Source organism: Parasteatoda tepidariorum, chromosome 2 (assembly GCF_982258835.1).
Source record: "Parasteatoda tepidariorum strain Cologne lab strain chromosome 2, Ptep-v5.0, whole genome shotgun sequence".
In the NCBI taxonomy this organism is placed as follows: Eukaryota; Metazoa; Arthropoda; class Arachnida; order Araneae; family Theridiidae; genus Parasteatoda; species Parasteatoda tepidariorum.
The window spans coordinates 23626387-23653455 of NC_141756.1; the positions used below are offsets into that span (position 1 = coordinate 23626387).

The following is a 27069-nucleotide window of genomic DNA, read 5'->3' on the forward strand; positions in this document are numbered from 1 at the left end:
CCTTGCATCAAATTTAATTGGTCGGAAGAATAAGCTAGGGAGGAGGCTACAAAAAAAATTTAGAAGGAATTGTCCAAGCTGAACACCCTGCTATAACTAATAACGTAACAGGAAAAAAAACCCAGGGAATTTAAATTTTCTAAAGCTGAAAACATCATGCCAATCACCAGCGACAGAAGAATTTATGGCATACATGAGCTCAAATGTCGAAACGGAAAGCATATCAATTTTGAATCGATATCCGATCGCAAAAAAATTATATGTGAAATATAATACTACAGTACCTTCTAGTGCTCCCGTGGAGCGCTTATTCAGCGTGGCTAAGCACGTTCTGAGAAATTCTCGCAGAAGACTCAGTGACACCACTTTCGAAATGCAATTATTTTGTAAAATGAATAAAAATATTAATTAGCAAGTTATTTTCAGTCATTTTCGACTTTTATGCATTTATTCCATACATTTTAAATAAAAAATGTTGGATTTTGTTATTACGTTTTTCAATTTTCTTTTTGAACTCACTAATAATACAATTTTGTCTTAAAAATACCTTTTTACCTAGTACATTTTTTACTAAAATTATGTTTATGCCCGACCTTGTCAAACAAAGCCCAGTCAAATCTCTAAGAACTTCAGAACTATTTGCGCTATTGAAAACTATCATAATTACTATTTTAACTCTTGAAAACTCGAAGGTATTAATTCAGCCGCTGATACTAAAATTCGTTTACAAATTTTAATTATTCCGTTAGGCAGAAATGTTCGGAAAATGATTTTCTCGCATGACTTCAGCATTAGCCATTGTTACAAATAAAATTGTAGACTGTTCTGTTTCAACTTATACTGCACAAGCAATTATTTTTTAATAGCTCAAGATCACAAAGCTATATGAAACACCGTGTTTGCTTTGTTTATGTTTGTGCTTTTAAAATGCGTTTCTATAGAGTAAAACAATTTCAAATCAATGGTAATTTAAATAAATAAAAATAATAAACTAAAAATTAAAATCAATAGATAGAATTTCTTTTTCGTGCAAATCCATAAAAAGTTTGACATTAAAATTATATTTGATTTTAAAATTATATTATACGACTATATTATAAAATTATATTATAATATTCGTCCGAATTTCAAAATAAACTAATGTCCAAAACTTTCAAAATTAAAAATAATTAAATAAATAGCAACAATTTTGCAAAAACATTAAAGAACGTAAGAATATTATTCAGTAAAAGTATAGGTTACTTTGAATTTTCGATTTCCTAGAAATGTACTTTTAAATCATTACTTTTTTTGTTTAGTACTTGTACTCTTACTTGTACTTTTTACTCGTTCCTTTTTAAAATAAGAACTTTTTACTCGTTACTTTTTTTAAAAATACTTGTACTTTTACTCGTTACTTTTTAAAAGTAACGTTGCCATGTATGTTACTTACCCATTTAAGTAAACAAAATCATTGAAGACCACAAGAAGGGGAAACATACATTGCTATTTTGAAAAATTCGATTAAAGTGAAAGGGGGTTGGATGAATAAAAATTTACTGAAAATGTTTTTTCTTTTTTTAAAATAACTATAGTCAGCATTTTGAATGCAACATTCCTTTCCTTTAATGTTTATACTTCCCTTAAATGTATTTTTCATTTCATCATTATAAAGGGCTAAATCTTTTTAAAAAATGAAAAAAAGCAATACGCTATGTTATTTTAGTATAAAAAATTTATTTAACTTATTATCTAAGTAATCATCTAATGCGTAACTTTATCTTATAAATATCTTTAAATATAAAATATCTAGGTATAAAAATTCAAAAATAAGAAAATCTTGTTTTCACGTCAGCTTATTGCTCTTCTTTATGGCAGTGGGTTTTGTAGATTTCTTTTGCGCATTCCTGAAAAGGAAAAAAAAAATATAGATAAGTTTCTTTAGAATACCTTATTGTTTTCGATACATGAAAAAACATGTAAAAATTATTTTTTATTTATAATACGCATTGTTTTTAACTGTCTCGAATTACACAACTTGTATTAGATTTTTTTTATGTCCTCTCTTTTAAAATCACAGGGTATTCTCCTCCTTGCTGATCTATGAAGAGCACGTGTTACTTTATTTATTATTTTTGAGAGCTTAGTCTATTTATAAGATCCCCACTGTTAATTTTTTTCTTCTTAAATTTATTTTCCAAACTTGCATTTTAGCATGTTCCTTTTATGTTATTTCTTTGAAAATCATTGTATCATCTCCTATTTGCTGCTTTATGTGAAGGGCATGTACACTCTATAACAAGAAAATCGACGCACCAAAAACGCACTAAGACACGCAAAATCGACGCTCGATCAGGCTTGAATGATGCCGACTGGGGACGTATAGTCTTTAGCGACGAATCCCGCTTCCAACTGTGTCCTGACGATCATCGAAGACGTGTTTGGAGACGCACAGGGCAGAGGGGGGATCGTGCCTTCATTATTGCGCGCCACACCGGCCCTCAACAAGGCATTATGGTCTGGGGTGCCATTTCCTTTGACAGCCGGACCCCTTTGGTCGTCATTAGAGGTACACTTACTGCACAGCTGTACGTCGACGACATCATAAGACCTGCATTGCTACCGTTCCTTTTGCAGCGCCCTAGAATGGTTTTTCAGCGGGACAATGCCAGACCACATGCAGCATGTGTTGCTATGAACTGTCTGCAAGCTGGTCAAACTCCTCCTTGGCCTGCCAGATCACCAGATCTCTCTCCCATCGAGCATGTCTGGGATATGATGGGAAGGCGATGGCATCTGGTACGGAATTTTGATAACCTCGTTTGACAACTGGATCGAATTTGGCAGGAAATACCGCAAGAGACCACCCAGGTGCTTTATCGGTCTATGCCATGCCGTGTGGCAGCTTGTATCCAGGCTAGAGGCGGATCAACACCTTATTGAACTTGTTACAGTAACTCTGCAATAAATTATTCAATTGTTCTGAAATTTTAATCATTTACTATTCTGTGCATTGTCTTCCTATCCACCAATTTTCGTTTCAATCGGACAACTGCTTCTTGGTGAGTCTTTTTTTTTTTGCTATAGAGTGTATTACTTTATTTATAATTTTCGAGCAAAATCGATTTATAAATTTACTTTAAATCCTATTGCTACAATTTTTTTCCGTCTTTTATTCAGTTCAGTTACCTATTACTCCATTCGCCCAACTCATTAAAATCATCTTCATTTTCAAACAAGGGTTATAAGGACATCAATTATAATTACAGATTTTCCCTTTCTCAAAATATAATTTTCCATACCGAAAACTTGGATTATTTTCTATTAATTTTTATACAAGAGCATATATATTAATTTTGATATTGTTATGACGTACTTTACTTCACAATGCATATACTGTCTACTTAAGAAAGAAAATGCGTAAATTGTATAGTTTGTAAAAAGCCGAGAAATAAAAAAAAAAATTAAAATTTTTTTATCATTTGAATAAGGAAATAAAAAATAAATAAATAAATAAAACATTAGTTAAAATAATAAAATAATTTTTATGATTTTGAAAAATCTTGTTTTTTTTATGATGCTAAAGTTAGGAAATTGTACGCATTTATTTTAACAAACCGATGTAATAAAAAAAAAATTGAGCATTCTGGCCAGGAAGATGCTAGAGATTGAGAGGCTCTTCCGGCCGAATTCAGTTGTTAAAGGGATGGAGACGGGAAGAGAAAATTCTAAATATGCCTTTAATAATTTTTGTTTAATTTCCACAAATAAATTGATGTTGGATATGTTTGACAGTATCTTTCTATATAAGTAAAAAGCAAGTTCGCAATCCAATAACAATTTGGGATATAGAGCGGTAGGTATTTTAGTTAATTTCTGTAGTGATTTGACAGCCTTGGGGATTTTCCAAATAGAGTGCAAGGGGACAGGATTAATGACCTCACTCTCCTTGAATGAAGATGAAAGTAGTTTCATTAAGATGGATGTATGGACTACTGAGGAAAACTACTCCTAAATTTAAAAATAATAATAATTTGAAGTTAAAAAATAAAATATTTTTCGATCATGATACTCGATAAAAAAGTCCATTTTCCAATTTTAATATTTTGAAGATATATTCAAAACATATTCACTGCATTATTTTTATAAGTCACTTGTAGATTACACTGAAACCTCTTGGGATCGACCCTTCTCAGTTTCGCAGTAAAATAGTCGTTGGTGAAGGTTGCTCGTTCTTAGAGGTTACCACCATTGACTTCAAAATTGATATCGAAGGTACATGATTTTTCGAAAACTATTTTAATTTTAGTTTGAGTTAGAGCGGCCAATGTTTTCGTGCGGGAATGCCACTTCCGTTGGTATCATGAAAACACGGATCTGTGAGGGGAAATTTTTTTTTTTTTTTTTTTGACATTTTCCGCATTCAGTGCAATTGTTTGCCCCGTCACTGGGAGAGGTTTTAACGATCTCTCCAAAAGGTTTTCTTCAATACAAATTTTATATACAAAATAACGTTCCTCCCAAAAGTGGTCCTAAATAGAGGTGGTCTTTCCTGGAGGTTTAAAAATTGTTATATATATAGTGGGATCTATTTTTCCTTACCTTAAACTCATGGAATTTTTCCTTGTCTTCAGGTGCAAACTGAAAAAAGAAATGCAAAGAAAATTTAATAATGTTAAAAGTAATTTTTATTTGATACTTTTGATATTTACTTAAAATATATGATAATTTTATTGCTTATTACAATTCTTAATACTATTCAGTTTCAAGAAGGAATGTCAGAAAATATTGCTTTAATTTGAAATGTTTCATTTTACTTAACCATAGAGAATTTTTACTTTGGTGTCAGAGCATGTAAAAAGTCGACAAATATTTCTTCAAAGCACAGCGAAATGGCAGCACTTTTCTATTAAATGCATACAGTGCCACGCTGCGGTAATAAGCTTAACTAGTAAGCGTAGGATAAGTTTATAATCTTTTTTATTTTCAATTGAATACATGAAATAAATTTGAAGCGTTTGGTTATTTTGTAAGATTTTTATTTCCATGAAATGCTTACATTTTTTCTTTTTATAAAAGGCATTGAGTGTTAATGAAACAAAGTATACTGTTTTTTTTCGTAGAACCTAAACTTTATTTCAATAGTTTAATTTCTCCCTATTTTTTAAAAAAACTTATTTCTTTGTTGAAAAATTCAGAAAAAATATGTTTTATGTGTGACGTGCCCCCTTAATCATTTTATACTAATAGAAGAATAAAAATGAATATGTGTTATTAATGAAAATTTGCTACTTATATGCTTTTCGATGTACTATCAACATAAATTTTTATTTTTCAATGGTAGAATTTAACATGGAACAAGATCAAGGGAAATAACAAAAATATGACTGTTTCATTAAATTATGGGGTGTCAATTCTTTGAATCCAGACCCAGAGCAAAAACTAACCTTTTCTTTGATGTACTGTTTGTGAGACTTAAAACAGTGGAAAGTTCGAAAAATAAGGTATATAAACGTCACACTTGTCCTTTATTATTCATTCAGGATATTTTAATATTATATTTAGTTTGGAAGAATTATTTCCTAAGGGAAAGTTAACTTTTATATTGAGTTCAACTTAAGATTAAATTTATTTTTGAATATGAAAATGTTAAATTTTATTACTTATATAAAATTTCAACATAAAAGTATGCATATAAAAAAGAACAACTTACTAGCTTTTTGTGTTCATCTGTTACTACACAATCATAAAGCTGAAAACAAAAAATAATTTTTATAAGAAACAGAACATATTACATATAATTTATGTGATCGCTTAGAGCAATTTTTTATATATTGAATAAAACATATGTTAAATAGCTATCAAACCTTTTTTGAAAAGAATGTTAGAGATAAAACTCAAATATTCCTGTCAGAACTTTTTACGTCACTGGTAGAAGGCAGACAGCCTCACCGTTACAACTGGAATGCATATTAGCTTTAAAGTTTTGTAAATTTAAAAGTAAATTAACTGAAACTTTAATAGGGCATAATTTACCTCTGAAGCAAATCTGGCTGATAATTTGTACCACATGAAAAGTTTTTCACAGTGCTCTTTAATTAAAACTTAATTTTATTTCAATAGAAATTTGTGTGCTAAATTTGTTAGTAGCTCCATCTTTTGATAAACTTAGTAACTAATATTGAAACTAGGTTATAATAAAAACGTAATTTCCAATGCAGAATGCAGCAAACTCTTCTTATTTAATTCCGTTTCTGCTCTCCATAGTTAATCTCTTACACAGGAGCATATATGGCAGTACTTTTACTCTCGTTACTTGTACCGCCGGTACAAGTAAAAAGTACGTACTTTTACTTGTACATCGTTACTTTTTAAATTTAGTACTTTTACTTGTACTTTCGTTACTTTTTTAGGGGAAAAGTACAAGTATTTGTAACGGAAATGTCGAATGAAATCGTTACTTTTTTCTAAAACTCGGTAAGCTTTTTAAAAAAAAAATGCTTTCGAAATGCAATTATTTTGCAAAATGAATAAAAATATTAATTAGCAAGTTATTTTCATTCATTTTCGAGTTTTATGTATTTGTTTAATATATTTTAAATAAAAAAATGTTGGATTTTGTTATTACGTTTTTCAATTTTCTTTTTGAACTCACTAATAATACAATTTTTGTCTAAATACATTATTTACTAAATACATTTTTGTCTAGTACATTTTTTACTAAAATTATGTTTATGCCCGACCTTGTCAAACAATGCCCAGTCAAATCTCTAAGAACTTCAGAACTATTTTTGCTACTGAAAACTATTATAATTACTATTTTAATTCTTGAAAACTCGAAGGTATTAATTTAGCCGCTGATACTAAAATTCGTTTACAAATTTTAATTATTCCGTTAGGCAGAAATGTTCGGAAAATGATTTTCTTGCATAACTTCAGCATTAGCCATTGTTGCAAATAAAACTGTAGACTGTTCTGTTTCAACTTATACTGCACATTCAATTATTTTTTACTAGCTCAAAGATCACAAAGCTTTCTGAAACCCCGTGTTTGCTTTGTTTATGTTTGTGCTTTTAAAACGCGTTTCTATAAAGTAAAACAATTTTAAATCAATGGTAATTTAAATAAATAAAAGTAAACTAAAAATTAAAATCAATAGATAAAATTTCTTTCTCGTGCAAATCCATAAAAAGTTTGATATTAAAATTATATTTGATTTTAAAATTATATTATACGATTATATTATAAAATTATATTATAATATTCTTCCGAATTTGAAAATAAATCCATAACTTTCAAAATTAAAAATAATTAAATAAATAACTACAATTTTGCAAAAACATTCAAGAACATAAGAATATTATTCAATCAAATTTTAGGTTACTTTGAATTTTCGATTTCCTAGAAATGTACTTTTAAATCGTTACTTTTTTTGTTTAGTACTTGTACTTTTACTTGTACTTTTTACTCGTTACTTTTTAAAATAAGAACTTTTTACTTTTTACTCGTTACTTTTTTTAAAAATACTTGTACTTTTACTCGTTACTTTTTAAAAGTAAGGTTGCCATATATGCACAGGAGAGAGGGGCGTTTTAAAGAAACTGCTGAAGAATAGAATCGATGCTGGAAATAGGTCAATTGTAAGTAAATTCTTATAGGGTCAGACAGATTCCTAAATTTTTTCACTGCAGTGTCTTCAAATTGAAATTGTGTTTACAAGGAAATGTTCAGGTAAGCTGAATTTTATGCTTCTTATGATTACATTACTGATTGATACAGTCTATATTATTATTTTAACTCTGGAACCCCATTTTCATCTACTTCGCAACAATGCTTTTTTTTTCTAACCTTCTTCTTCTGCACCTTGTTCATGATAGGAGAAAAGGATATAAAACTGTGATGTTTAAAACACTGAAATTCAAAATTTATATGTTTCGTATTTTTTGCGAAGCGATCCAAAAAAAATTTACAAAAATAGTTACAGAGGTTAGAGAGAGAGAGGAGGGTCACTTAAAAAGTAACAACAGCCCACCGTGTCCCGCAACAACTTGTTGTAAGTGCCAGGTGGGTCATGGAGATAAAGGCTCCACAATTTCATGGCCAATAGCATGATTGAAGTCAGCATTACGTGCAAGCCGTCTCTGAGAATCAAAGGTCAGTCATCCAGCAAGCCTCTTAGTAATAGTAAAATATAATTAGTAGAGCCCGGATTTTGATGACCTAAAAAATCTCAACTAATGCCCTTAAAAAGTGCAAAAAATGCCCTTAAAAATGCAAAAATTGCGCAAAAAATGCCTTAAATAAAGTAAAAATATTGAATTAAAAAAATGTTTTGCTCTTTAAAATTATTATGAGTCATTTAAAGAATATAAAGCAATGCAATACTTGTTCTACGTTCATTAAAGTTTGAAAAATATGTTTTATATCCTAAAATAACAAAAAAAGGAAAATATATTGACACCAAAATATTTTTCTTTTGTAGAGAAACTTTGAGGGACATAACAACTCCCATCGCATAATATTACTAAATATCAGAATTACATTGGATTATTAATTTTTTTTGATAATTTGAAATGTAAACGAGCGTCTCTTGTCTTAAAGTAAATTTTCATTCCTGCAGAAGCTTCTTTCAACGTCTACTGATGTTATAGGTGTGTACTTGAAAAAGACGGTCTCACTTACTGACAATTCTTCTTCAATTTGAAAAGATTTTGCTTCACCTGTTAATATCCTATAGATTTTCTTCATTGTTTGGAAGCCAGTGTAATAATGAAAATTGATAAAAAAAATAATAAAAATTGGAAAAAATTAACCGAAAACTTTAAAAAAATGCATTAAAATGCAAAATGCGCCCCAAAATTTAAAGAAAAATGCCCTATAAATCTAAAAAAATGCTCTAAAAGACAAAAAATGTCCAAAAATGCAAAAAAATGCAAATGTCATCAAAATCCGGGCCTTAGTAATTAGTAATACAGAAAAAATAAAATTAAATACACGCTGCTTAAAAAAATACATTTGCATTTTTCTGCCATTATTTGCACTTTTGAAGGAAATATTTTCTGTGCTGTGTTGAAAAAATTTTATTTACTATTGTAAACAAAAATACCTTTGTAAGTATCTAACAACCCCTCCGAATTCTATTTAAACCTTTTATAAATATTTATAGGTTTAAATTATCAATGGATTGGGTTCGAATTTATTTTAAATTTGATCAATATAGTTCTGCTGTTTTCAATGACACTTTTGTAAGCCAAGCTAACCAGCCAGTTGCCATGCGAATTAGGTCACGAAGAGGTGCCAATCATTTGACACGAGAAAGCAGCTTCGGTGAAAATACGACTTAGATCAAAATCCCTCGGGTATATGGCAGCACAGTAGCGGCTTTGAAGTTTGAACCCCGGTCCCTCCGGACCTATTCTCTGAAAAATGGGTGACACTGGTTCCTTAATTTTGAAAACAATAATAGAAATGAATACTGAAACGCCAATTTTGCTACTGTTTAAAATGTAATAATATACCTGGAAAGCTTGGAAGAGCTATGAATATTATAAAAATAAATTGTTACAAATTTCTGAAGAGGAATCATTGTCCTATGGAATGAAAAATAAATTACCTTTGTGGTAGTGCCTGGATACTGGCATATGTGATTCCATCGTTCTTTAATATCATCAATACCAGGCATCACTTCCTTTTTACAAGCTTCTTCAATTTCATGACTCTGTAATCGCACAAGAACCAGAATAATAATTTGAACAAAATGGTTAAAAGGTTTAAAGTTGCATTTATAATTATATTAATTATAAACCAAAATTAGCAATTATATGAAAGTTTTTAACATCAAAAATAATTCACAGGTGCAATTATTTTTCTTATTGATATCTTCTTTTAAATTTATAAAATTAACAATGACTTGACGAATTATATTAGTAAAATTAGGAATAAATTGTTAAAAAAATCAATATAAGAACAAGACGAATTCTTAAGACAAATTAATATATTAAGAGATGTTGAATAATGTATTAATGAAAGAGAGATATATATGAATGCATTCATTGATTTTTGTATGAATTACTATCTTATTTATTTTCATCTCTAACGGTTTGTATTGGTAAAATTTTATTTTCTGAAATCATAAATACAGTTTGAAAGACTGCGATAAAACGAACACATTGTATACATTATTTGTAAGGGTCGGTACAAATCATTTCAACTACTGCAAAATTACTAATTAAAGAATTAAAATGTTTTGAATCATCACAGAAATTTTTTTATTTAGTTCTTAAAATGTGAAAATACTTTTTATTTTTGCCACATTTTATTATTACCTTTAATTGATGTTGCTAATTGAAGAAAAAAAAACTATAGAAATCTCAAAGATCTAACTCATGCCTAGACTAGCTGTAAATATTCTAAACTATGCACTATTTCAGCAATTGCCAATTTTTTCAGTTATGGTGCCCTAATTGATCAAAATTCTTTCTCCGGAACCCTGACTTTTAAACTGAAGAATACAATGTCACTTTTCAACGTATTAACCTATAAAAGACTGCCTTATTTTGAAAATACTAAGAAAATTGAAATTTTTGCATAGTTTTATCATTAATAATTTAAAATTAGGTTTTATATCCGGCAGATGAATTCACAGTCCTGGAGCTCAATCTAGAATTATGAATTTGCTTTTGGTCCATAAACATTAGATGAAAATGATTGAAATAGGCAGAATTATTGTTTTCGTCGAAATGAAAACTAAAAAGAACTGTTATAAACATGGAAATTGTTATTCGAGAAAAATATTTCTTTATTAAGAATTTAGTTTTTATTTTGGTTAGAAACGCGGGATAGGAAGTACTATTGCAATATTTTATGAAAACATATCCATTCAATAGTTAATTCAATGCATTATTGTTAGAAAAATTATGCTTTTTCCGAAAAAACGCGCTAATTCATTTTTATTGGCATTTTACTTTAAATGATATCGTGAAGTCAACCAAAATATTAAGTAAATAATGCGTTTTTGATTAGATCTAAATACAATTACAGGTTTAACAACTACTAAAGAAAAACTCTGAAAAAATGTCCTATTACTTAGAAACCGTTTAACTCTTCCACTTAAAATTCCGTAAAACACCACTTGAGAACCGCTACGTTATTGCCTTCATGCGTTTTAAATTTAAAACGAATATCTTAAAATTAAAGTTGAGTACCAGTCAAGAAAGAAATATAAATTAAAAATTTTTACAAATAATTTCCTTACCTTTTTTGGCTTCAGTTCCTCACATTTCATATATTCATCTCGTGCTTGTTGATCACCTGTATTTTTTAAAGTAAAAATATTTATTTAGTTGTAAGTTTTATTGATTCAATATTTTACTGCTTTATTGATTATTAAATTTTTTACACCCGTACAAAAAATTGATATTTAGTAAGTTTCAATTAATTAGATTAAGGAACTCAGAACATATCTTCTATGTCATGTAAGTTTTTTACGAATTTAATTGAAATGAAGTTCTATTAATTTTTAGGAATAGTTCTTAACGGGAATTGATTAATTAGAAAATTAATTTCCTATTCTATTGGTGTAAAGGTTTTTAACCAAAACTAATTTGCTAGGCTATCATTTTTCGAAAAGTAAGCTTTAAATACATGCAGTTCTGTTACAACAAATTTGAATAATTTAGTTTTGTAGTTTCTTAATATTCATCACAAAAAAATGCAGTTTTCATTATAATACATCTCAATGCAGGAAGCTGTTTGTTAAATTCTTATTCATTTCTTTTTGCAGTTAGAAAAAATGATCTGACGTTTTATTGCTAAACTGATTATTTAACAACTTCGATTCTCAAAAAACTCAACACTGTATCTTAAAATGACAGGAATAATTTTCAAGAATTAAAAAAAAAATAAAAACATTTTAATAATTTATTAAATGGAAACAATTTTGAAACTGAAAACATAAAGTGAACCTTTTTACTTGGAAAAAAAATTATGAAATGCTTACCACAAGCAAGGCATTTATAAAAAGCTCCAATTTTCGCCTTTTTCTCTTCTACCGTTAATTTACCAGCAAACACAGCAACCGTTGCAAAACATAAAACGAGAACTGAAAACACTTTCATTTTAACAGTTATGCTCTTAAATCTTGTAAGTAATTTTTACCAAATTAAAGTCCAGGTATTTATACTACTTCAAATCATGAAAATACGTAACTCTTTACTTCTTGCCCTTAATTTCACCTTTTAAAACTATAAAAGGAAAAGAAGAAGAAAAAAAACATCAGAAAGAGACTTAACTATAAGATTACAATTGTCATTCTTTTTTATTCCGTGACACCTATTGCAAAAGATTCAGACGATGTTTTAAAAAAGAAAATTGTAGTTACAATATCGTTTTTGAGGTTTTCCTCAATCAATTTTTCGAATAAAGATTAAAATTCAAAATTCAAAAGGTCACCTACAAAAAACTAGAATTCATAAAGCTATTATTCTCACGAAAAAACAATTTATATTCTTTACTACAATTGTTTGTAAAAGTCGTCTGCTTTTCAACACGAGATATACACGTTCTTTATGATAGTTTGCAGTTGGAGGAACAACATTGTTGAAGAACTCAGAAATGGAAGAAACTGATTAAGACACTTTTTTCTACCAATAAATTTTGATAAACACATAACGATAAATTCTATTCAAATGAAACTATCACACCCTTAAAAGTTTGAATATTCACTTAAGAAAGAAAATATTTCACTTAAAAAAAATTTTCCTCGCTCATATTCGCGACTTTTTGAGTTCTATTATATTGCATTTTTTTCCTGAGTATTTTAGACAATGGTTTATCTAATATTTCTTTCTTTTACTAACATTTCACTACTTTTGAAATATTTTCATGCATTCTGGTGAACCACTTATACTTTTTAGCAAAGTTTTTATTTCGTTTCCTTTCTTTGTTTAGTAATTTAATTAAAAAATGTATGCTGTTTTGAAAGCCTTAGGGTTTTTCACGCAATTAACAAAATCAAATTATAGGATCTACTAAAAATTAAACAGTGAAATATTTCCAGAAATTTGGTATTAAATGCATACATGATATTTAAGAAATATAAATATTAGTTAAGCTTTAAGTTGAGTTGCACGTTCTTTTTAGGTTAATTTTATTTTCTCCATATTTATTATAATTAAAAAAACTTTTTAATACATACTTTAAGCATAAAAAAGGCCAACATTAGAAACAATATTTTATAAAGTTTTCGCATGATAATTTTTAAAATTCGTCCTTAGAGAATTGGCTCTCAGAGACCGCTAGCAAACCTCACATTTTGCAGGATAACTTGTGATTGCTTTATATGTAAGGCTCTATGAATTGAGCAAAGACTCTGAAAGTCACATAATTTACATCTTTTAAGTAGGTAGATTTGCATGGCAAAATAAAAAATCTAAGAGAAATTGGTTGAATAGTTCCTGATAAATCGAATTTTAAATATTCGACTTCTTCAAAATTCGATTTCTCAGGTACTATTCAACCTATTTTACTCGACTTTGTATATTACAGTGCAAAAATATATACTTTAAAATGATGTAAAAAATTGTGCGCCTTACAATAAAAAAATTTTACTATTATTCAATAAAATGAGAAAAAATAATAAATATTCACTAACACTTATTCTTTGAACCACTCTCCTGACAAAACTATGGGGACCGTATTTCCCAGATTGCGGCTATGAAACTACCTCCTCGAACCATTAAGTTTAAATTCTAGAACGTGAGGATTCGATCATGAAATCAAATTGCATTGTAGCAAATACATTGTAATCCGTTCTTTTTTTTTCTTTTTTGCATTGTACGTCTTCTGAAGATCGTTAACATCGATACTGAAACAATTCCACATAATGGAATATTTTGGAGAACGCCGATATCTATTTCTATATCGATTCAAGTGGGTCTATTTCTAGTGGGTCTATTTCTTCCCCTATGAAGGCTCAAAATAATCTTTTATCGGATTCAATGCATCTTTATTTTCGTTAACATCGATACTGAAACAATTCCACATAATGGAATATTTTGGAGAACGCCGATATCTATTTCTATATCGATTCAAGTGGGTCTATTTCTAGTGGGTCTATTTCTTCCCCTATGAAGGCTCAAAATAATCTTTTATCGGATTCAATGCATCTTTATTTTCAGTAAAAAAGAAAAGAAAGGAAACGAGGAAAAAAAATCAAGTTTTTAAAGTATAATGTAAAGGTCGACTCCATTTTTTTTTAACACACTGTAGTATACATAACCTTATAACATGGATAACTTCCATCACATGTTTTCTATTGAAAACTATCTCTGAAACTAACATCTTGGGATAAGTGGGAGTGGGAAAAATAAATTAAGCAAGAATAGGCTTGAGAACGATTCGAAAAAAAATTTACATTTTATTTATTATTTTTATAAATTATATCTATGCTAGGTATTTCTTAAATTGTTCGATTCTCATTATAAAAGTTTAGTTGAGTGTCGAAAGTTAAAATAAATATTTGCAAAAGAAGTAAAAAGAGAGAGACAAAATATATGTTGGTCTTTAATGTGGCTAAAGCTGTTAGTCAAAATCTTGAAACTTCTTCGAAAATAAATTTACCTCATCGTTTCTTTGGTGATGAAATATTAAAAACAACTTATCGGTCAGAGAAATTCTAGATTAATTCACTTTTTGAAGAGAAGTTCCCCTCGTTTTTAGCTCACAAGTGTTTAAAACTTTTGCCAGGAAATACGTTAAATAATCTTGTCGCAAAATTTCTCTGTCACACAGTCTATTGCTTGTAAGATTAAAGATTTGTAATAATTTTTTTTCCATTGATCTTTTTACATCAAAAAAGGTTAAGTATTGAGCAGGAATGTCAGCAACTTCTTCATAGTTTGAATTGGTAATGTATTCGTTTCGACTCTTTGGTACAAACAGTTAACAGTTTCATAAGGCCACCATGTTTTTGAATTTTACTAAAAGAGTACAGTAAAAAATACATTCAAATGCCATATTTTAATTCTTTAACTCCCCTGAGCCCAGTCTAGAAATTGCGCACAAAAAAAAACCCACTTTGAATAATTTTTAATCTAATGATCAGATTTTCAAGTTTCAGGACTCAATTTTAATGGTTTCAAAGTGTGACCTCAAATATACTAACTAATAAATGAAGACAATATCTTAAGTTACAAAAACGAACTTTCATTGTATAAAAATATCTAATTTTTTCGACGGATTCAGAATATATGGTCCCAATAATTTGGTCAGGATAGCTGTCCAAACTCTGGACCAATTTTTTTAACTTATAGTAAGTGCATTTTTGCGCCTGATTTCATAACGCAAAATATCGTCTTCACTTATTAATTAGCCTATTTGAGGTCAACCCTTCGAACCTTTGAAGTTGAGCCCTAGAACGTAAAGATCCGATCATTAGATCAAAAATTTATTCAGAGTGATTCTTTCTTTTTTTTTGCACTGTACATTGAATTTTTACTGCGAGTTTAGAACTGAGCAAAATAAAAGTTGAAGGCCGAAATATTTTATTGGTATTCGGGATTCTCGTAATGTTCTATAAAAAAGTATGAATGACTATTTTCCAATATAGGAATTTATCTACAGTATTTATCCTCAATTTCACCAATGCAAACCTGAAAGAGAAAAAAGAAAGTATTTTGTTAATTGTAAAACAAATTGATGAAATAATATTACTATGAAATGCTATGTTAAATGTTAGTAACATCCGCTCCACCGTGGGTGGGAAAACTACATTATCAGTTCTGTTTATCGGAAAATCAGTTCCGAGGGCTGGCGAGCAGCACCAGGCATGGTTTATAAGAAATTAAATCTGTATTTTAAATTCATTTTTATTTAAAAAATTTGATTGTTTTAAGTAAAGGTTTTGGAAAGGTTTACATTTTTAATGATAAAAAAATGAAATATATGTCATATTATTAGCGATATTTTCCTTATTTATTCCTTATTCAACTATCTTTTCATCAATTTATACAAATTGTAAAAAAAATCCTTATGATGTAATTTCAAATAAAAATATAATGCTTTTGCAATACATACAAAAGTCGCCAGTGGCAGGGGAAGGGAAAAAAGTGAGATAAACGAACACCAAACAATAATGAGCAATAGGCAGAGTCTCCTCTTGTAAATATTTGATGAATAAAAAAGAATTGTCTACAATTAATTATCTCTTATGTTAAACCAATGAGAAAAATTCCTTTTTCTAACATTCCACCTGAACGAACTAATTGAAATTTTAGAATGATTTTTAGGATCAGGCCCAAAACTGCCCCCAGCCGCCGCTCTCTAAACTTGACGACGATTGCACAATCGGTTCAAAAATTATGAGTTGCCCAGTATCCTCCCAAAGCTAGTTTTTTAAAAAGAAAACTCGTAACAAAATTTCTAAACGGACAATCGAATACCCATCTCTTTTCCTTGCCAGTTATTTAAGAAAAAATTCAGGGTACAAAAATTATTCTGTTATACTGCGCTTTTATTTCTGTTCTCAGAATATTAAATTGTAAAGGTATAGCAATGCGTTTTCAAATATCCGTTTAATAACTTTATTCCCTGATATTAGTTCTGGCAGGACGCTGGTCAGCTTAGTTAAAAGAAAGTTACACACACAGGCACAAACTCTTCATTATTATTATTTTATTTTATAACCGTTGTTGAACAGCCGACCTAATTTTTGGGTTTACGACAACTAATGTTCAACTCCGTAGTCTTGTAATTTTGAACCCAATCCAGAAGACAAGCAACTCCTGGATCAAGTATTGGGAGAAATTTGCCTTCGTGGAGGACTTTTTGATGGGACTTACCTGCATTTGTGTAACATGGAGAGGGAAACCACGAAAACCTCCCACGGTTAGCTTCGCGGCAGGGGGTCTTGAATCCATGATTCGTCTACAATGAGGATATTTGCATCAACACTGTGGTCGATGCGAACCGGGTGCGGAATTCGTATCGACCAATCGTCGCTTTCATTCGAACCATCTTCACCTCATTGGAAGGCGAACACTCTATCCCCTTAGCCACCACGGCTCTTATTATTATTATAGATTTCACTAGGGAACTTTTTCTTTTCGTTGCATGAGATTTTTGACATTTCTTATATGTATTTGAGTCGCTGATTTCAAATCTGTAAATGGTTTCTCTCTACAAGTTTTTATGAAATTTAATAATGTATTCCTAACCTTGATATATTGAAATTTACTCAAGTAACTACAAAGTGTCCCCACTTCTCTTCTACGTAGGGAGTGGCAGAAAGAAGAAGATAATATACTTCAGTCTTTGATGCTGTACGTTAAGGTCATATGTTTTTATTGTTTTAAGTGTTATTTTCAAAGGACAAGACAATTGTATTTGTTTTTGTTCTTCATGAATTTATGCATTCAGACAAAAAATGAACTAAACTAAAGAAATCATTTTTAAAAAAGAAAAAAAATCTTATGTTTTTCGAACAAAACTAATTTTAGATTTGAATTTTCCAAACCTGAGTCAAGTAAGATTGAGTACTAATATATATGCAACGAAAAATCTATTCCCCATGGTTATTATTCATACTTATGTGAAAATAAAATTTACTTACAAGATAGTTCAGGAGGCCCATCTTTGACGCCTACAAAATAAAATGCAGAAAAACAAGAAATAAAAAGAAATTGAATAAGATGGGTGAAGAAAACGAAATATGTACAGGATGTTCTGTAATCCTCGCCCTTAATGCATATTTCAGAATCGATATAAAAATTGAAACAATAAAATATACAAATTTGTGAGCAAAAACTTAAACGAAGAAAATGCAAAAGATTATCAAAATTTGACTGATGGATTAAAAATGTGAAAGCTGATTTGAATGCCGGATGAAACGTAGAGGCGAATATTATTTAGAGGATTTAATTGACAGGATTTGAAAATTTGAATTATGATTGTGTTTCAAATCTATTCAATTCTTTCGGCAATCAAATGGATTTTAATGTTTTTTCCTAGTCTTTCTCGATACTGATTCGTTTAATTTTTTAAACATTTTTGTGTTTTCTATGCTTAAATATTAATTTGCTGTCCCTAAATGTTATTTCATTTTCGGCCATAATTTTGAAATTATGCATTAAAGGCGGTGATTAAGGAATGCCCAGTATAGATTTTTTTTAAAGTAATTTTTTCTCCATATTATTAGAATATTAAACTTAAACAAAGCATGAAAATATACACTTTGCATTTATGTAAACTTCGCAGACAAGGATTTATATTCGTCTTCCTTATGGGCACAGACATTGTTATTGTAATAACAATGTCGATATAATAAATAACTTAAACACATGAATATAATGTAGGCAACTACGTTTTTAACTTCTTCAAAACCTTTATTATATATACATGATTACATACCATGATTTTTCTCCTAATTGATAAAACCTTTATGCTTAAAGTTTAAATTAAATGAATATTTTGTTGCATATGGTATGGAATTTTTATTTCCTATATGTGTGGAAATAATAATTTTACTATTTTTAAGCATCATTGAAAATAAAAAATAAATAAGCCAGAGTTTAAAGACGAAAGCCGAGCACAAAATGGATAAAATGAAAATTTTACAATTATATAATTCAAACTATTTACTCCAGTATTTTCCAGATTTTAAAAGAAAAAAAAATAATGTTTGACCATAATAGATCGTAAGAAACTAGCACTATCGTTCGTAAATATAGTTTGATAGCTAACAAGTTTTGATCGAACGATTCAAAAATCAACTTCAGAAGTGTACTTTTTGATTGCATAAAACATAAAGATATAACTAAAATGAAATGAAATTAATACTTACAAGCTCTTTTGTCTTTACTTGAGTGCAAATATATACCTATAAAATAAATAATTTTTAAGTTAAAATTGGTGTCGATTATAAGTTTTCTTTAGACTATTGAAAGTTTGTCTTTCACTTTCTTTTGTCTGTCTCTAAAAAAAACACAATAAAGGGGGATTTCAAGAAAATTATTCATCTTATGAAAGAAAGCGAAATCCTTTTCAGGTGTATTTGTTGACAATTGAGGAGTTTTTAGACAACTTTTTATTTTTCGATATAATTGCGATTTTCAATTAATGCCCGCTTTCCCGGCTTGAGAAGAAACTCAATTGCATGAATGACTAAATTGTTTCGTGGGAGATTTTCCAACAAAAATCAATTTACAGTATCAAAGATTGTATGCTTCAAAAATATTAAAGCCAAAAAAAATCTACAAAATATAGAATATTTTTTTTTAAATGGCAGGCACTAAACTTTTTACGTTCTTCGCCTATGAAGATGCCGGAAGTGTTACCAATTTAACGTTACCCAGTGGTCACCTGTGAACCTTAGCCACGGAGGCGAGCAACATTACCCACTTCACACTGCCACAAATACCCGTTTATAGGGAGGGCCACATTCACACAATCATTTACATTTTATATTTAACGGGATTCGAACCCGCAGCCATTGGCTTCGCAATCAGGCACGCTAACCGCTCGGTCACCTGGCCGGCAAGATTAATGGAGGAAAAAAGCAACTTTAAATTTGAAATTTGTTTATCTGTCTTCTAAATCTTAACATTGAAAAAGCCTATTGATTTCAACGTAGCTTTCAAAAATGATATGGAATAATTCCTCATCAGAAGAAAAATCAGATATTAAATTTTGCAGATTTTTTAAGGATTCAGATAAAATTATTTGTATGCATTCAAATTTAATAGAAATTGCAGACTTAATGTGCATTAATACGCAAGAAAATATTTACAAATATTTTATAATATATTTTATCACATTTATTAACTTCAGGGGTCATATGGGGGAGAAAACCGTGACGTCACCGTATACATTTAAGTTAGCAAGTTCCCTTATCCCTTGTAAGTTCACATATCCTGAGATATCATTTCATTAATTTTGAAAAATATGATTTTTTGATCTATGCGTTAGAATTTTTAAGCAAACTTTTTACATTCAGCACTTAGACTATCGCATACGCAGTTGCTCTTATCCAATTTCTTTTTTAAATGCTAAATTACAATACATCGAATTAGTATTATTTTTATTATTATCATAGCACCTTCGCTTGGGCATTTCTGTACTAAACTTTACATGTAGTGATGCTATAGAACTAATAGAGATAAGTTAAATTGTAAGTTTAAAACTTTATTTGGAGGATCGCGTATCAAAAAATAAAAGATGAAAAGTAAAATCACGTGTCGAAAAATAACATTTTGAGTGACTTTTTAATAACAAACACTATATTGTTTTTTTTTATAAAATATTGGAGATTCAACTCCATTCCAATGAAGCCAATATTTGCACTAGGTCAGGTAAATTTGCACTTCCTTTCAGCATACCAAATTTAAACTCTGTGGCTGCATTTCAGCTTTCAGTAGATCGATAAGCGTGATTATTTTTAATTTCAAGTTTAACACTTAATAATTCTTGAATTATCGAATCTTACATTCAATTGAATCTCTTGTGCATTTTCCTGATAACATCGTAATTTTAAGTTCCTAAGTTTCATAGACTATGCGTAGTAAAACAAAATGTAACGTAATGAAAAGAAAGCAATTAAAATTACAATAGTTTTTGAATAAACTGGAATTTAAAAAAAAAAAGAGTTTGAGTTAAGTTAATAAACAGCATGACCTTTTCAGCTCGCCAAATTTCAACTCAGTATAGTTGCCTTCCTGCAGCCTCTGTACCGAACAACATGGTATTTTTTTCCTACAAGTTTAACAGTTAACAGCTTTAATCTCTGTCAATTTTTTTAAGCATTTTCAAGTCTCTAATTCATATAGTTTTGCGCAGCAAAACAAAATGTAACGTTAAGTTGAGCAATGAAGACATTGGCATTGGCTTTTACGATTTTTTGATCTACATTATTTTTTGATATACATTGTTCAGTTACAAAATACTTGAGACCTGGAAACGATCCCAACAAGAATGCATTCTTGACGTGTCTAGATTTCTAACAAAACAACATTTTCTTAGAAACTGGATTTTTCTTTGCTTTTTGAAAAAAGTTACGCCTTTGTCTATTAGTTTATTTTAATCCCTAAAGACTAAGTTTATTCATAATGTTCCACAAAAGATTAAAATACCTCATACAGTGCTTTACGTGATGCACACAGGACGCTCCATTGTTTCTCTGCACGCGAATATTGCGTAATTTTCGAAGCACATTGTTCACCGCTTCTTATTATCTGGAAGATAAAGATTTGCAAATTTCTTACACTTTACGAACGCTAAAAAGCAATCTTGTCGGGGAAGTAATTAATTTTTATAAATAATTTCCCATTTCCTTTTACTAACTCCAATTAAAGAAATGTTAGTATTTTAGTATTTTATGATTTTCTTTTCTTAATTTTTTTTCATTGACTTTTATTACAATATGCAATGCCAAAAAAAGAAGAAGAAAATGAATTAAGTTAAATAATTTTGATTCAATGATCGGAATCTTCACAGATTAGGAATCAATCGAGGAAATTCAAAGAGGAGACCTCACCTCAAATGCATTGATAATTTAGTGCATACGACATCTTAAGTTACGAAATCAAACACAAAAATATACTTTCGCTGAATAAACATACCTTTTTCTTCAACAGTTTTGGTTTCTTCGCCCTTAAATTATTTGAAGTAGCCTCAATATAAAAAATATTAATCCAATATTTTAGTTAAGAGTGCGGTCGAAAGTACAGATCAAATAAAATTTCACAATTCAGATCAATTAATATTAAAGTGCAGATCAATTAATATTCATTTCGTCATATTACGAGAGTTTTTAAGGCAAATCAAAAAAATAATAAATTTGCAAGCAATTATAAAATTTGTTTATTCAAAGATAATACCTTGCAAAAAAAATTTTATTTTATTATGTTATTTAATAAAAGTTGAAAAGCTTTGAATTGCAAGGGATATGAATTTTTACATCATTTTAGACAAATGAAATTTTAAATGATAAAATACGAAATTCTAGCGCAATCGGTTTAATATTTTTTGAGTTATCGAACAACTATTATTAAGAACTATTCTACCATTTCGATGAAATTTTGTATTTTGTCATATATAAAATTAAGATTCTTTAAAATATTATAAAAATTTATGTACTTTACAATTCAAAAGTTTTTCTTTACTATTATTAAATAAAATATTAAATTTTATCAAATGATTGTTCTGAAATTTAAAATAATTTTCGTATTAAATTATTTTGGAATAAACGAACTTTATAATTGTGTACTAAATTGTTCTCAATTCACGTAAAAATTTCTCGAGATGTGGCAAAATATGCAAAAATTTTATTCTACTTAATTTATTTCAAAGACAAATAAGTGCATCTTTAAAAAACAGCATTTTAATATTTCAGTTAAGAAAATAGGAATATGGTAAAAATTATTGTTTGCACTTAAGGCAAATGTTAAAGGTGTGTTCCCTACAAATGGTCTTGTTGCATATGTATTTTATATGTATGCATATGTATGCATATGTATTTATGCATATGTATTTTTCTTAGATGTACAAAAAATGCAAATTCAGCGTTTGTTCTCAGCATTAATTAGTCTAATCTTTTCTGGGAGATCTTCAATATTCAAAACTTTTTCAATATTTTTTTTTGATTGAAGTAAACATTAAACTGTTAGACGATTAATACAGCAAATCTCGACATGTTACAAACATACAGCCGTGCATATCACGTTCGTATGACTCGTTTCACTTTTTATGAAGGTACTATGCGTAAGCAACGGGAGCATCTTGACTGGCAGGGGTCGGAGCTCTAAAACCCATTGTTTAGTAGTCTACGGTTAAATTGAATAATTTTAAATGACAAAATCACCAATTTGGATTAATGTGATTCAACAATAAAGGAAATTAAAAATAAAGAATAGAGAAAAATAAAAATTAAATAATTCGATTTCGCTGAATTTTTTTTTTTTTTTTTAATATTTATAATTATTTATTTATTTTTCAGAATTTTTGCTTTTAACATTAATTAATTTTCATATTTAAGGCATACCTAACTTTACGTGCTTGCTTTAAGGGTGTATCTGTTATTGATAATATATTTAATTCCATTCTTTAATATTTCCTTTTGATTTATTCATTTTATTGGTTGTACAGTATGAGAGAAGCAATAGACGACCGAGAATAACTTTTGGTTCTGATGACCGGATTTTCACGTTCTAGGTCTCAATCACGTTCTAGGGTTTAAGGGAATGACCTCAAATATGATAATTTATTAATGCGAACGATATTTTAAGTTATGAAATCAGACATAAAAACGTGCTTTCTCTGAATAAACATTCCTTTTTTCGACGGATTCCGATTTCTTAAACCCAATATATAGGGGGCAGTAGCAATCTGGAAAATATGGTCCCCGTAATTTGGTCAACAGTTTGCCAAAATTTGAACTCCTTAATGTTAATTTTTCTTTTTGCGTATGTTGACATATCTCGGGAACTTTTTAAGTAAATTGAAAAAAAATTTGCACACAATTATAAAATTCGTTTATCCAAAGAAAATGGGTCCGCCTATAAACCGGTGTGACGTATGGGTGTGGCAAAAATCGAATTCTTGACCATAGATTGAGCCACTGGAAAATAATTACAATTGCGGTCCTTGCTTTAATGGCCAACAACATCAACATCCAAAGATAATTCCATGAAGAAAAAAATTTCAATAAGTAATTAATAATTTTTACTATTTTATTAAATAGCAGTCGAAAAATTTATGAATTGTAAGTTATACAATTTTTTACGTCATTTTAAATTGTGTCATTTAACAGGGCAAAATACAAAATTTGAGTGAAATCGGTTAAATAGTTCCTGAGAAATTGAATAAGAGAATAATATTAAAAAAAAGTCGTATATTTAAAATTATATCTCTCAGGAACTATTCAACCGATTTCGCTCAAATTTTGTATTTTGTCATGTTTTGTATTTTGTCATGGTTGCTTTAAAATTACGTAAAAAATTGTATACCTTACAATTCAAAATTTTTTTGATTATTATTATATAAAATAATAAATAATAATAAATAATTACTGAAATTGATTTTTTGCGTGAGTTAACTTTGAATGAACCAATTTTATAATTGTGTGCAAATATTTTTCAATTTGCTTAAAAAGTTCTCGAGATATGGCGAAATACACAATAAGCAAAATTAACATTAAGGGGATCAAACTTTCAACTGCTCTCCAGATCAAACTATGTTGACCTTATCTCACAGATTGCTGCTACTCCCTATATTTGGGGGAGGGGGAGTAGAAATCCGAATCCATTAAAGGAAAGTTAAATTTACACTGAGAACGTACGTTTTTGCGTCTTATTTCGTAACTTGAAATATCGTCTGCATTAATGAATTAGAATAGTCGAGATCAACCCCTCAAACCATTAAAATTGAGTATCAGAACGTAATGATCCGATCATTAGATCAAAAGTAATTCAGGGTGGTTCATTTTTTTAGGGGAGGGGCGCACTGTAGATATATGAACTTTGCGCATTTCCATTTCGTGCAACGTGCGAAAACTGTAGTTCCTTCATTGATATTAATCATAATCATCCATGTATTAAATCAATTGAGCGTAAATATAAAAAAATATATATACCTGCTTCGGAAGTTTACGATGACACTTTCGGTACATTTTTGATAATTCCTCTGTCTTAGCAGCTATGAAAAAGAAATTATGAGACATTTTTTAATACAATGAATTACTTTAGTTTAGCTCGAAGACAATATTTTCTTACTAAATAGGTGATTTAACTTTTGAAAATAATTTAACCTATTTTGGTAACAAATAAAATAATCACAATAATCACAAAATCAGTATTTTTTATTCAATTACAATAATTTTCTGTAGATGGAACGTCAAGCTACCAAAGCGGGGGAGTCAACCCCTCTGCAGAGGATCAAAATTGCGATGGCATGTCTTCGGATCATCTTCAGGGATGTTTCTCAGAACGTCGCCAACACCCCATTGTGCAGCTCTAGTGTGACGTAAATAAAGTACTACTGCTACAAATACATTCGGATTACGCAGAGAAATAATCCTGCAATAATTTGTTTTGTTTTTGTTATTTTTAATAAAGATGTTCTACAATCGAAACTTCGTGGCTTACATTAGGCTTTTCTGACCTCATTTTTCTCAAAACTGTAAATGTTGAAATACCAATGGAGATAAAAGGGAATTCACCATGGAAAGTTTGTCCTTTCGTATACCGTCCTCTTAAGGTCAATGCTTGAATAAATTTAAAAATATTAGCTCTGATAGGCAATAAAAAAATCGACGTCAAAAATATTCGAAGTTGAGATTTTTATATATTTGGCATTTTTGTATGATAAGCTACTTATTACAAAAGAATTTTTTTTTCAAACTTGAACTTTGTCTCATAAGTTTTTTGAAATTATATTTTAGTAATAGAAAGATAATATTTGTCAAGCCAATTTTCTCGATTTTTGTATAGATTTTGTACCGATCTTTCAATTTTGTACTGCAAAGCTAAAGTTAATCAATTTTGTCTTAACCCCTGTGATTTGATGAAACATCGGATATCAACAATGATAATTAAAATCAAAAAAAGAATGGGATACCTGCAAGTGACGTAATGTGGTTATCTCAATCCTGATTGGTTGCTGAAAAGTGGCATTTGTTTATGTTAGCAACTGTTCTTTCTATTCTATTTCGAGTAAGCCAAACCCGTCAAGTATCAATTCTCTTTCGTGACTCATTCTATATACTTTCACAAAAATTTCAATTCTATCACTACATATTTCTTACTTAACACAAAGACTGGCTTGAAGCCATGTAGGTAAACGAACTAATTATGAATCGAAGTTGCCAGGTACACAAAACAAAAATATATCACGGTTACAATAAAATACAAAAGCAAATAATAAATCAAATTTAAGTAAAAAACGTAGACGTGACGGAATTATATTTCAACAAATTTTATGTGCGATGTGCAGCTCTATTAAATTAAATTCACGTTTATTAATATTCTAATTTTAGTGGAAAAACTTGGCTCAACTTTAACACGCCCTTTTGCTTATAAATGATCAGCAAGCTCTGACGTCATAGGCTACACGTGTGGGTATTTGTGATCTTCTTCTTCATGAAGGGCAAGTACTCAATTAAATAAAAGACTTTTTAATCGTAAATTGTTTTATTCCCTTTTCAAATGAAAATTTTAAGGAAAGTTAATGACTATTAGCTGTTAGCTATAATCAGTGTATATTTTGTAAATTCATAATAAAAGATCAAAGTAAATTTGGGTGTTTTTTTTTATTACAGTTTGTGCCATGTGATTTTTATTTATTTTTATTTTGAAATTGGCATTTTGAATTTTTTTCTTCTTTTTTAAATTTACTATATGTGGAAATTTAATAATTCCTAATAACTCCGTTTAATTACTAATAAACTCCTTTTAAATTCATTATTTGATGAATTTTTTTAGCTAGTTTCCATCGTTTGAAAGAATGTTTATAAACACAAAACGCATCGAAACAATAGGCATAATCATCAAAAACATGAGTTAACTTTTCCTTTTTCTCAAACTGCAAAAATACATAAAATTAAAATTGCTGGCTGTTTGACGATAATTTAAATTTAAATTTTTTTTTTTATTTTACTGTTTTTGTTGAATTTATTTGGAGGAAGTAACAAAACAAAGAAAAATCTGGGCAAATAAAAAACGGACATTAAGTAAGTTGCTTTCACTAAATTTAAAAATAAAATAATTATTAAATTAAAAATCTCGAAAAATTATCTCTATAGTTTAATACAAATGGCATAAAAATAACTTTCAATTAAATTGTTTTTTTACTTACAGCACATAACACATTGTAAAACATCTAAAAATGATTCAACAAATGAAAATCTTGAATTGAACAATAGAAATAGCACAATATAAAGATTCATTTTCAAATGTTCTATTTTACGGAAACATACATTCATAGCAATAAGTAGGAAAGGAAACTCTTCATTATTTTTTTAACGAAAACAATGTTGTTTATTGTTATTAAGAGCTAATTGTTTTATTTAGCTTCTGATTTGTTTTTCTTTTATTTCTATGAAAA

General features: G+C 29.0%; 2 protein-coding genes across 5 annotated transcripts; both read right to left on the minus strand.

Moving 5' to 3' along the window:
- Positions 1-1696: 1696 nt before the first annotated feature.
- LOC107441384 (U10-hexatoxin-Hi1a) lies at positions 1697-12111 on the minus strand. Its single transcript, XM_016054618.5, has 6 exons — positions 11978-12111; positions 11234-11289; positions 9593-9697; positions 5693-5731; positions 4582-4620; positions 1697-1886 (listed from the first exon to the last, which is right to left on the minus strand). Exons 1-6 carry the CDS (start codon positions 12093-12095, stop codon positions 1836-1838), a joined length of 408 nt encoding a protein of 135 aa, XP_015910104.2. The 5' UTR covers positions 12096-12111; the 3' UTR covers positions 1697-1835.
- On the minus strand, positions 12081-27069 carry LOC107441386 (uncharacterized). Of its 4 annotated transcripts, none has more exons than XM_087157010.1 (6): positions 26821-27069; positions 24602-24663; positions 21102-21203; positions 18818-18853; positions 17588-17617; positions 12081-12221 (listed from the first exon to the last, which is right to left on the minus strand). In XM_087157010.1, the coding sequence occupies exons 1-6, from the start codon at positions 26945-26947 to the stop codon at positions 12216-12218; spliced, it is 363 nt and encodes a 120-aa protein (XP_087013136.1). In that variant the 5' UTR covers positions 26948-27069; the 3' UTR covers positions 12081-12215. The 4 variants fall into 4 exon arrangements, with proteins under 4 accessions (XP_087013136.1, XP_087013135.1, XP_087013138.1 ...); XM_087157009.1 differs by lacking the exon at positions 12081-12221 and adding an exon at positions 15459-15629; XM_087157012.1 differs by lacking the exons at positions 12081-12221; positions 26821-27069 and adding exons at positions 15459-15629; positions 25585-25879.

Excerpts from the sequence above, each read along its gene's own strand:
- LOC107441384 (XM_016054618.5), bottom strand. The coding sequence starts at position 12,095 with ATGAAAGTGTTTTCAGTTCTCGTTTTATGTTTTGCAACGGTTGCTGTG. Across the intron at positions 11,290-11,977 it reads TTATAAATGCCTTGCTTGTG|GTGATCAACAAGCACGAGAT; the intron begins GTAAGCATTTCA and ends TAAAAAATACAG. Across the intron at positions 1,887-4,581 it reads AAAAATTCCATGAGTTTAAG|GAATGCGCAAAAGAAATCTA; the intron begins GTAAGGAAAAAT and ends TTTCCTTTTCAG.
- LOC107441386 (XM_087157009.1), bottom strand. The coding sequence starts at position 26,947 with ATGAATGTATGTTTCCGTAAAATAGAACATTTGAAAATGAATCTTTAT. Across the intron at positions 24,664-26,820 it reads TTTACAATGTGTTATGTGCT|CTGCTAAGACAGAGGAATTA; the intron begins GTAAGTAAAAAA and ends TCTTTTTCATAG. Across the intron at positions 15,630-17,587 it reads TGGGCCTCCTGAACTATCTT|GTTTGCATTGGTGAAATTGA; the intron begins GTAAGTAAATTT and ends TTTCTCTTTCAG.